At 36.3% G+C, this 12,739-nt stretch overlaps 1 protein-coding gene across 1 annotated transcript in view; it reads right to left on the reverse strand.

The window, feature by feature from the left end:
- The window catches only part of LRRC69 (leucine rich repeat containing 69), a 34,324-nt gene that overhangs the window by 20,288 nt on the left and 1,297 nt on the right, over positions 1-12,739 (reverse strand). The window contains exons 2-5 of the mRNA XM_088149144.1: positions 9,798-9,924; positions 8,792-8,864; positions 4,950-5,145; positions 2,159-2,230 (exon numbers count right to left, since the gene is read on the reverse strand). Of these exons, the coding sequence (XP_088005270.1) occupies positions 2,159-2,230; positions 4,950-5,145; positions 8,792-8,864; positions 9,798-9,924 (468 nt within the window). The remainder of the gene's footprint in view (positions 1-2,158; positions 2,231-4,949; positions 5,146-8,791; positions 8,865-9,797; positions 9,925-12,739) is intronic.

Below are 12,739 nucleotides of genomic sequence, written 5' to 3' on the forward strand. Positions count from 1 at the left end.
GTCTGGACGTTTTAACATAAGGAGCTCTATGGCGCCGTCCTGAAGGAAGAAGTTGGAACAGATTGTACCCAGGATGAGAAGAGTCTGCAGATATCCTCTCTGCCCTCCTTTTGTCCCTCACAGTATATAGTTCCTCTACAGAAGGCAGATGGATTGCAATGATCCTTTCTGCAGACTTAACTATTCGTTGGAGTCTGAGTCTGTCCTGTTTGGTTGCAGAACCAAACCAGACAGTTATAGAGGAGCAGATAACAGACTCAATGATTCCCCTGTAAAACTGCACCAAGAGCTCCTGGGATAATTTAAACTTCCTAAGTTGCCGCAGGAAAAACATCCTTTGCTGTGCCTTTTTAATAATGGCTGTAATGTTATACGTCCATTTCAGGTCTTGGGAAAGTATAGAGCCCAGGAACCTGAAGGACTCTACCACTGATACTAGACTGTTAAGTATAGTAAGGGGAGGAATAGGAGAAGGATTCTTCCTAAAGTCCACAATCATCTCCACGGTCTTAAGTGTATTCAGTTTTAGGTTATTACTACCGCACCACAAGACCAGCTGTTGAACCTCCCGTCTATATGCTGACTCATTTCCATTTTGAATTAAACCAATGACAGTTGTATCATCTGCATATTTCAAAATTTTAACAGAAGAGTCCTTTGAAATGCAGTCATTGGTATAAAGGGAAAAAAGCAGTGGAGAAAGCACACATCCCTGAGGGGCACCAGTACTGATTAACCGAGTACTGGAAATAATTTTGCCTAACCTCACATGTTGTTTTCTGCCTGTTAGAAAACTAATAATCCACCTACAAGTATGCTCAGGCACAGTAAGCTGGATCAGTTTGTTGTACAGAATTTCTGGTACAATAGTGTTAAATGCTGAACTGAAGTCCACAAAAAGAACTCGTGCATAAGACCCCGAAAGTTCAAGATGTTGCAGAATATAGTGAAGGCCCATATTAACAGCATCATCCACTGACCTGTTCCCCCGATAGGCAAACTGCAGTGGATCTAACAGGGGATCCGTGATGGCTTTCAAGTGAGCCAACATAAAGTTGGGAAGGGTGGCTAATAACTTAAAGGAGACAGAAAAGACTGGAGAGTGGAATGGAATTCAACAGGGAGAAATGTAGCGTTTTGCATCTGGATAGGGAAAATGCAAGGCACAAGTATAGGACAGATGCTATCTGGCTTGGCAGGGGTATGTGTGAAAAGGAGCAAGGTATCCTTGTCAGCCACACACTGAACATGATCCAGCAGTATGGTACAGCTGCTAAAAAGGCAAATGCTATTAAGAGGACCATCGAGTCCAGGTAATAGTATCCTATTGCTGTAAAAGGGAAAGTTAATTATTTCTCTAACTCTCCTACACAAGAACAGAAATAAGGGCTGAGTATAGTCCATGCTGCCGAACAACAATGCCGTAGTTTCAGCAATACCAATAATAGGCAATCATTTAATAATTACAGACTCTTGCTATATTACAGCAACTGGGACTGAGTATGAAGGCTCAAATGCTGCCCTGAAATTGTTTCTTGGGTGAACTATCATACCTTTTTAGATTAAGCTGTAAGAAACATTAAGGGAGTCATGGGTCATAATTTAATGCTGCCCTCAAGTGACGGCTGATCTTATTGCAAATATTCTACAACTCTAAACTGTTTGGAGATTCAGTGGTCAGAGTTCCCCTTGTACAGCGGGAGTTTTCTGCCTTCTTCTAGCCACTGTAGAAAGTATGGAAAGCCAGAATCAGTAGAAATCAGATACCATTCTTCGGTGAGCAGAAGTACCGATTGTTCATACAACATATTCTCTAACTCGGTGTTTCTCAGTCTCCCCAACCAGCCGGCATCTTAAAGTTGCTGAGACTGAGAAACGCTGCTCTGACTCTACCCTCTTTATTAAACTTTCTTTAAAATCCTAAAGATTTTCTTTTATGAACATCTTCATAAAATATAAACTGTCGGGAGTTCCAGGGTGCTTCTACATTCTTTTCACTGGGATTGCTATTCTTTCTTCACTGACTTTTTACAGAACATTTATGACATTGCTGGAAATGTACTGTATTTGGGTATTTTCTGGGCCAACCATTAGACTTCTCTAAAAGATTGGGGAGGGAGGTTTCCATTGAAGAGATTTATTTAATACTCATACTTACTGCTTTGGGAAAAATCTGGATATTATTTCCTGCAACATCAAGAACCTTAAGCCTCTTCAGCTTGCAGATTCCCTAAAAATGATAAATGTGAATTAACAATATTAAAATAACTGGCTTACAGTGCAGTCCTATGTAGACCTACTCTGACATTCCAGAGAGTGTGTTCCCAAGTGAATGTGCATAAAGTTTCTGTGTTTATTGCTTCACAGAGCTGGATGCCTTGAATGTATTCTCAGAGTATCCCCAAAAGTAACCACCAAATTGCAATTTTTAATGTGACAGAAGGAGCAATTATTAAATACATGGAGAATAATTAATTCAATTTAATTATGCTTAAATGTAACCTAAATTATATCAAATTTAGTTTTTTTGCAAGGCATTATGACTATTTTGTTCCAGCCTTTCAATCTTTTTAATAAAAAAATTATCCCAAGAAACCACTTAAATGCAAAATGCAGCCCTCTTCCTTAAATGAGGAAGAGTAGAAAGACAGCAGTAATGAAAGAGAAGCTGAACACAAATTATAGATAAAAGGGAGAGTCAATCTTAATTCTTTGTATATATTAAATAAAATATTCTGGAGATAATGTGTCTTGTTATTTATTTGCCCTATGATTAGAATATACTATTCGTGACATTTTTATTTCCTGCCTTTTCAACAAAAACATACATCAATGTTTTGTTTTGGCTTCAAAATAACACTAGAAGTACATTGGGCTGAATTCACATTCTAAACTACCACGTAGCTGTTTGGTTTCAGCTTGGCATGTTGTGTGAATATAAACACCTGTGATTCAAAAGCATGATTTATATATATATTTTTAATAATATAGCCAATTATGGCTTATTCAGCAGACTACCATTTAAAAAACATGGTTTGTTCTGATGTGGGAAATCAGCCTATATTAGCTATTCTGCACTTTGATCCTTCCCATTAAAACAAGCAACTGCTAAGGGTATCTTTTGAAGTGACTCTGAGTGGAAAAGGCATCCTACCAGTTTCCATTTTTTCCCATTCTTTTATTTTGTCTGACCTTTGATCTATCAAAAGTCCATCCCCATATTCTGATATAACCCTGCTTTCGCTTTCCTTGCTCCTCTGCGCTCAGCTGGCTGAAGGTTCATTGCATTGCCCACTGCTTTTAAAACACTGCTGTGATGAATTAAGGTAATAAAAAGTATTTGGATTTTTAAAAAACAGTACACTGTGTCTGAAATTAACTCTGAGTCCTATTTAAGCAACATAAGCTGGTAGTATAATGAAATTTCTATGGAGGTCAAATTGGGAGGTGTTTGTCCATACAATATGAGTTGAACTGTCTTATGCACTTAACTCTAACAATTAAAAATCTAATAGTATCCTACTTTAGATAGATACAGAGATGATAGAGGTATAGAGATATAAGATCAGTTTAGCAAAATAGACTTTATTTGAAATTCAACAGAAAATAATCCAACTTTTTTCAGTATAGCTTTCAGAGGGGCTGACCACCCGATAGGATTAATATTGTCTTATCAGGTAGGGAAGTAAAAGATTCAGAGAAAAGTCAGCTCCTGTTAGGAGAAGGACAGCAAAGTAAGGATCACATCGTATTATGGAAAGCTTTTGACAGTTCCCAGGGAAGGATAGACCAGTGGTGGTAATGATATGGCTTGCTCCCTAATTTTATTTTGGCTTGTATTCTTGGAGCATTAAACAATCTTTTTATACTCTGGAGTGAATATTAATAGGGTTAATCTCCTGAGTACATACAGAAGCAAAGCTGGCTATTTAGGATTTACCATTATAACCTCAAAGGAGAAATGGAAATCCTAAAAGGGTTTCTTGTTCGGTACAAAAAGGAGAGATGCCATAACTAAACAGGTGGCGTCAGCCTACCTGAGAAAAACAATATTGTTGCATAGGACCCCATGACTAGAATTATGCAAGGCATTCCATGTTGAAGAACAATTCGGCTCTGAAAAGTTCCATTTTTTGTCCCATTTTTCTCCATAACAAGCTGATCAAAATTTTCCAGAGGTGTTTCATGTATTTGAGAAAGTAGCTTATACAGAAGCTGAAGCAATCTGTGGAATTCTGGACACATTTCATATAACCTGTGGCACCTTCACCAGACACAAACATTTTTAAATTTTAAATACACATTTCTTTGATTAAGGATTAGGGGTGACTGTTTAAGCTTTACTTCTTTCTATATTTTTAGCATTTTTTTATATTTAATATACATACAGCAATTAAACATGACATTTGGACTTAATCCAAATAATTTATTAGACTTTATTATTTTTCTTTAACTCTCCTAGCAATATTCCAATGGCCTTTAACTGTTTCAGCATTTTTTTCATGAAAGGCAAAAAATAAAAATAAAAAAGCAGGGATAAAAATTGACTTAGGCTAAAGGTTGGAAGCCAACCTGTAAAGACAAAAAACTCACATTGTGATGTTTGCTCTTATGTTACACTATTTAAACACATTTACTACTTTACATGAACAGAACCTCTGACTATTGTTTCAGTTATATACTACTGCATGTTTATATACCAAATAACAAAACTGATCACTGCAGCTTTTAAGATGAGTTAACTACAACATTACACAAAAGATCACCTGAAGTAGGGTGAAAAACCTCATCTCTCCAAATGTTGCTTCAGAACAGTTCCCAAGTTCCATCATCACTAGCTCTTTTGACTGAGCTTCTGAAAATTCCCTATCCCAGTCCTAAAGGCATGGCTTTTTTAATGATCCCAACATGATGTACTTTTTTTTCCCCCAAAAAGCATAGCTACTCACATCAGGGAGGTATTCTATTTTATTTCTTGACAAAATCAAGATCTTGAGTTTTGTCAGATGTTTGATCTCTTCAGGCAATGTGGTGATGAAATTGTGGGATAAGTGAACTTCATGCAAATTCTGAAGGCAACAAAATTCTTTGGGAATATTTTCCAGTTCGTTATTATCCAAACTCACACATTCAAGATTTTCAAGCCTATAGGGAGAAAGTATTTGAGGATAATGATTTTGCTTTTGAATATTTAACAACTGTTTATAAATGATGGCCTATATTGTTTGTATATAGATGGATTTTAATGAAATTAGTTAAAGTATATTCTCAAATCAGCCTTTCTAGCTTTCAATGGATTTCAACTCCAGTAATTCAACAGCAACACATTGGCTAGATATTATGGGAACTGATGTTCAATTTATCACTATTAAACAATAATTTTTATTTTTATAAGTCTGAAACTTGACTAAAAATTAATTCAGTTGTCTGAAGTTGTGGTAGGACATATTATTTGTTATTATATTTGTATGTTACCCATTCCTGAGAGGCTGACAATCAAAAACATAATTGAATCCCTTGAATAAAAATAAACACACCCAAAAATAATAATAATCCTAACAGCATCATAAGGGACATACAAAGTCATGTGTACACTAATGCATCCCAATTTTTATAAGATACCTTCCTTCTGGACCAAATGGAAAAGCCAGATCTTAATTGCTCTCCTAAAATTCAAGAGGAACAGTTATATTCATAAGGAGGGAATCCCAAAGCACGGGGGCAGTGATAAAAATTGCTTATTTTTTAGTTGCAATCAAATGGCATTCTCAAATAGTTAAGACTTGGAATGAGTTGACCCAGTTTGATCTGATAAGATGGGCAGTTTGGAGAAGGTGATCCTACGAATAACCAGGTCCAGATCCACATAGGGCCTTACAAATGACAACCAATACCTTAAATCACACCCATAAGCCAAATGGCAACCAATGCAGTTTCTAAAGCAGTGGGGTCACTTGAGTATACAGTAATGGAAAACATCCAACATTTTCTGAGCCATCCCATTTTTTTTATTAAAGGTCCAAATTCCAAAACTTAAGATTCAAGATCTTTTTATGACAGATGTGGAATGTCTTTTGGAGAATTTGCTTTTCTTCAGCAAAATACTAATTTGGGCAGAACATAAACAGTTCCTAGTATAACTAATGAGCTTTAAGCAAAAGAAAAGTTATCTAGATCAGTGTTTCTCAACCTTGGCAACTTCAAGATGTATGGGCTTCGGGGGGGGGGGGGCAGAGCTGGCGTCGCGGCGGTACGTTGTGCGATCTTGAGCTCCCAAGATCGCAGCCGATATCTCCGCTGCTGGTTGGTCCCGAAGGACCCAAGCCGTCCCATAGCGACGGCGATTATATAGGGCACATCCTGTAGATCCCAGGGACACCGCAAAGTCCCTGGTTGATCCAGGAGAAGTCCCTAAAACCAGCGACAGAGTGACAGCCATCAAGACTGCAAAAGCCGGGACAGCTCCAAAACCGAAGAAAGACTAAGTGTGTCAACCGGGTGAGATGGACTTTTACTATTTAACTTTTCTTAGAGAACACCCTAAGTAATTTAAAGAGAATTTTTAAAAGTGAAGAAAAGTGGGACTAAGCGGCGAGATCGAGCCTCTTAAAAAAAAAAATCTTTAGTTTTTCAATTTTCCCTTTTTATTGGACTTGAATTTGGCAAAGTGTGTGTGTGTTGTTGTTTTTTTTAATTCAACTGGACTGGCTTTTCTTTTCAATATTTAACAATTCTCGATTTCAAGCTTCTTCTTTGGGATTAAGATTTCTTTTATTGCCTTAAGAAACATATTTTTCTTTTCTTTTTTTTCTCTTCGGCTTTGGGAAATAGGGAAAGCGGAGTGAAGAGAAAGTTAATGAAAGAAAGTAGCACTGCCATCTAGAGGCTTGGATATATTATTTTTTTTTTACTGTGACTTGTTTTATCCATATTCAAGGACTTTGAGCTTTCTAAAAAGATAGTGGGATGTGCATGATAAACTGTTTATAAAGGTGCCATCCGAACAACTATAAATAAGAAAGCGGAGTTGAAAGTGGATTTTGAAAATGTTTAAGATGGAAAGCTTGATTTAGTCACAAGAGCCTTGGATATTTAGTGGCAGTAACTTACTTCTTGCTAGAAGTTTTGGGGTTTTTTTTCTACCCTTCCTTTAGCTGGATTTTCAAAGAGACTTAGCCTTTTTTTTTCTTTCCTTTCCTTTTTTATTTTTTTATTTGTATATTATTGGATTAAGGTAGACAAGTGCCTGAAGATTTTTTCCCCTTTCCCTTCTTTTCCTGTTTCCTTTTTCCCTTTTTATTGCTTTTTATTTTTATCTTTTGGAGTAGTAGCTGTGGGTTTTGCCTTTTTTCTTTCCTCCTTTTCTCTTTTCTGCAGTTTCAAGCACCAAGATGAGCAGGAAAATAATAGCCCCAACTTCATCAACATCAGTAGTTTCCTCCTCACCACCTGGGAGACAACGCTCAATCCAGACAATGATACAATATGAAAAAGAGAAGGAAGTGACATTGCAGGCACGTATGCAAGAAATCCAGAAGATTGGAAAGAGGACGGAGAATATTGAGCATAGAATTGAAAAGACAGATGAAAGTATACAACAGATGATGATAAAATATGAGGAGAGATTCAAGAAAATCGAAGATGAAGACATACAAAGAGATAAGAAAATTGGAGATATCGATACCCGATTGAGTGAAGTCGAAAAAGGCAGGAGTGAACTACTAGGACGGGAAATTGATAAATCAGAATACTATTTGAGATTTCAAAATATAGAAGATGTATGGGCTTCAACTCCCAGAATTCCCCAGCCAGCACGAAGTCTTAAAGTTGCCAAGGTTGAGAAGCACTGATCTAGATAAGTGGAATGATATGTGAATATATTTTCTGCAGCTACTATCTGAAAATCTGGACATAAACATAAACTAAACAGTTTACAATATTCTGTTGTTAAACATAACAACATAAAATATAAAGCTTTATTTATTCTATTTATATCCCACCATTCAGAAGCAAAAGGTGGCCTCCTACTTTTCTCCACAACCACCCTGTGAGATAGGCTGGGCTGAGAGAGAATGACTGATCCAAAGTCATCCAGTCAGCTTCTATGGCTAAGGGTGAACTAGAACCTGGGTCTCCCTATTCCTAATCGAACACCTCAGCCACTACATCGCACTGGCTGTCATAATAATGGCTCTCCTTTAATGCTAATCTAGGGGTTTGCGTCCTTTCTACTGTCTAGAAAAAGTACCTGTAATCTTTCTTAAATAGCTTTACTTGTAAGATAAACATATATTTCCCCCAACCACACATAGTTTTTACACAATCCAATCTATAAAACACTAAGAGGAATTACAGCAAGATTATAGCAATATACAGTATGGTTATTCAATAAGAGAAAGACCCTACAGATCAAAAGTGTTTCTATTACAGTCAAACTCTCTGGATCAAATGTTTGAAAATTAAGCAAAGATTGTAAAATACATTGTTGCAGTGAGATAGCATGAGAAAGATATGGACCTATCTCACACACAGGTAGCAGCAATAAGGGTCAGACTGATGTCAAGGGGCATCGTGCTACAAACCGTCCCTGTTCTACATGTCTTGTAATGTCACACGCAAACATACAGATGCAGAAACACAAAGGGGTAGAGCTTGCAGCACAACATTGCAACACTGCTTTAATCATTCAAATGATGCTGCTGCTCACAAAAATAGTGATGGGTTACTAAAACCAACTTATACAGTGCATCCAATTCAAGCAAAACCTCATTCTAATATTTCTCAAATTTACCTGCAAATCTCTGAAGGAAGATACTTTAGTTGGTTCTTGTTCAGATTGAGAAGTACTAAATTCTTCAGTTCATCTATAAACAAACATAGCCTTCAGATAAAATATATAATAATGAAGTCTTCATTATGCCTATTCTCTTAATGTTCCATTTTATTTTACATAACTATGTTGTCATCATGCTTTTTTAAGTAACCAAGAGGTACATTTAATTAAAATTAAATGTATTTAATGTAAGTACCATCTAGCTATGCATTTTTTTCCATCTTCATTCATATTAAAAAATTACAGTTTGGTAAGAATATTTGCAGAATTCTGGGGGCTGCGCTTGAGGCTTTCAGGCATCACATGGAACCATGGAAGCTCAGTTTCCGAAACTCTGCATTAGTTCTGTGAGAACCAGTTTCGGGGGAAGATGAACACAGAATGCTCAGAGGACAGTGTTCCCAGTGACAGAAGCCCTAGTGACAGATAAGGCAGCTTACAAGTAACAACAACTGTTAATAAGAACGCAATAAACATTTAAAAAAAAAAACTTCAGGTGAACAGGATCCTTTCCATGGAACAAAGAGTTGAATAGGGGAAGAGAGAGTCCGGCTGCAGCAGATTTTTGAGGTGATGACTTTGCTCGCTACCTTTTTTACTTTCTTCTCTCAAAAAAGACTCTTTAAAATCCCCAAAAGCAAGCATTATTTTAGGGAAGACATTCCTCTTCTCTCACAAGAGATTTTTTTCAAAGATGGCATCTGCTAAAACATGTGCATCATTGACAACCAAATATCTTTCTTTTAAAACTATTCATTTCATTCATATGCTAATTTATACAACAGAAGTGATTATAATGCACTTGAATGGGCACGTAAATTAAAAGTGATTTCACTATAGTGGGGTGGGGGAGTGATTTCATTATATAGATTTGTCGTTGAGTAAATAGTATAGCACATATGTAGTAGTATATATGTTGTACAGCACAGTATCTGACTTTGAACATAACATGATACGCCCTTACCAAATATTAAGGGTGATATTTTGGTGATCTTGTTTCCAAATAAATGAAGCTTTTGCAGAGATATGAGATATTTCAATTGCTCTGGAACTTCCTCAAAATTATTATTTCCCAAATTTAGTACCTTCAACTACAATCAGATATTTGATTAAAGAATGCTGATCATTTCTCCTCTAAGGTTGAAAAAGAAAGACATTCGTGTATCATTAGTACTACTTAATTGTGAACTACTGTTACAGCTGAAACTATACTGTGATACAAGCATGCAACAGAAATGCTATCTTTTAAAACAACATTGGACATTGTCATTTAGTCTGAAATTAAGTAATAGATTACAACAAACAAAATCCTATATAATTACAGCAGGATACCTAAGTGGCATGGAATTGTCACAAAAAGATTTTGTATAGAATGGAATGGCATGCAAATCCCTTGGAATGATACTTATGACTTTATTAAAGTTATACCCTTCCTTTCATTCAGGAGCTCAAAGTAGGGATGAATTATATATCAAGTTTGGTACAATGAAATTTTCTGTCAGGTAACACTGACAGGGTTGACATATTGCCCTAGGTCAAAGTTTGTTAATAAACAACAATTAGCTAGCTCACACAACAAACTAATCTATAAGCTATGATCTGCAAATCATGATAGCAAATGAATCACACTAATGCAGTATGTGACCCTAAGATATCTGCCTTTCTGTAGTAGGACTATGCAAGAAGGCCTAGACTTGGTTCAGTGAAGAGTTTTGTGTTGGAAAGGCAATGTGATTTTTCTTTGTTAAAGCAGAGGCAATGTAATATGCTTTTACAAACTATCCTGCATTGCCTCAAAGCTTCTCCCTAATTTCTGTCTGTCACTTGCCAAATCTAGGAGAGGTTCCTGTGCAACCACTACTCTTAGAAGTAGGTGGCTTCCTTTGCAAAGCAACTTTGAGGGAGTACTTCACTTGAAACTTGGTTGAACACTTACTCGAAGATTTGTGCAGTACCGACATATAACTATTTCACTGCACACAGTCTGCAGAACATTCTCTGCCTTTGACAAGCTATGTTTTCAATTACATGGGCTGTGCCCATCTGTGGATAGCTCAGAGACTGAACCTACTTCAGTGTGATTACTGCTCATCCATGGCCATCAGGATTTTTAAAAACTTTTAAAAAAAATAAAATCTAAATTTTAACATAAATGTGTTTCTCAAGTTCTGTTAATGTTGGAATGATAAGGTATGGGTTCCCCTCCCCCCCAAAAAAATGAGTTAGGAAAGAGAACCAAGAACCATATGCTTCTATATTTAAATCCAAAAAAGGACACACTAGGGAGGCACACAATCTGAGAAACACTGGCAAAAGGCTACTCAAAATAATTATAGCCAGCATTTTCAGTAACACTACTTTCAGGATGAAATATAATTTATGGTAGTGGAAAAATAACAATTTTTTTGCCACAATCCTGGGACTCTGTGAAATTATTTTGATATGATTTTTACCAGAAACTTTTTAAAACAATATTTTACAAAGTGCTTATTAGACCCAAGCTGAATTATACTATTGTCAAGTTTCAATTTGTCATAAAAAGTTCCATAGCAACCCCTTTACAATGGATTTAAAATAAAAGCTTGGCATGTACAGTATCTATTTGATATTCCACTTTTTTGTATAGAAGCACAAGGTGGCATACATAATGCAGATTTACACTGTTTGTCTGCACAAACCTACTCAGTAATAAGTACAAAGGTTGAATGAAAAGTAATGCCTCCAGTGTTATAAATCAACAGGTGGCAGTACTGCTGCACCAGGTCTAACATGTTCTTTAGCATCTATTCCGTCACATCAGTGGGCAAGAAGTTGCTATGAGAAAATATGGTGTTGCTATTGTTCACAAAATGGAAGCCTATGTACTCATCAGTGCACTTTAAGCAAAGTACTACTGTTCTTGAATTTTTGACTGGTGAAGGAGTCCCTCCAACTGAAATTCATCACTGAATGCAAGTTGTTTCTAGTGATGACTCTGTTGATGTGAGTTCTGAACATCGCTGGACCAAAAAATGTAAAGATGGTGAACCAGGAACAGCTGGTTTGTGTGATCAAGAATGAAGTAAATGACCAGCGAAAGCAACTTATGAGTTTCACATGAAAAAGTTTAATGAACTGATCAAAGACAATTGGTGGCCCTATGCTGCCATCTAGAGGACATTTAGAGTTTTGCACTCCCAATAAGTAGCCCTTATTTAGAGATGGTTAAACTGAAACTTTAACAATGATCAAATGCTGATTCTGCCCTGGGTTTAAATTATTACAATTGCAGTGTATTTATTCTCTCACTGAATAACATACATTTTATCACAAAGAAAAAATGCCTTGCAGCAAAATGGTGAAAAATAGTACTCTGTAGTTCTCAACTGTTCCAAAAATGTTGTTCAAAAGACCTAAAACCCATATCTATTTTTAAAAAAGAAGAAACATTCCTTATTTTAAAAGGCGTTTTCATTCCACTTCAGAGGTTAAATATTCATGTCTTAGCAGCAGTCACATCCTCCCTCTTTAAGAAACCACCACACAAGGAAACTAATTTTACTAAACTAATTTACAAACTATACTAATTCTCTTTCAATGAAGACTTTTAACAGTGTTCCCTACAATGTTGTCTGGGATTAGAAAAGATATTCATCCAAAATACAGCAGTATTTTGATCATAGCTGAGATTACTGATTGAAATTATTAAACAAATTTGTTATAACAGCAGGTTAATAATAGTTTAAATGTAATACTTAATACAGACTTTAAAAAACATTCTAAGAATGGCACTGAATGGTTCCCCCTGTTCTTTCCTTGCAACATCAGAGATTCTAGAGTATGGAAGAATGATGATTGTTCCAGGTGATCATTCCCTAACAATGCAAGAAGAGTCTTGCTGGATCAGGCACAGCCCATCTAGGCCAG

Source organism: Python bivittatus, unplaced genomic scaffold, assembly GCF_059951505.1.
Source record: "Python bivittatus isolate LINGU-HERP-01145 unplaced genomic scaffold, Pbiv_v1 ctg000590_np1212, whole genome shotgun sequence".
Classification (NCBI taxonomy): Eukaryota; Metazoa; Chordata; class Lepidosauria; order Squamata; family Pythonidae; genus Python; species Python bivittatus.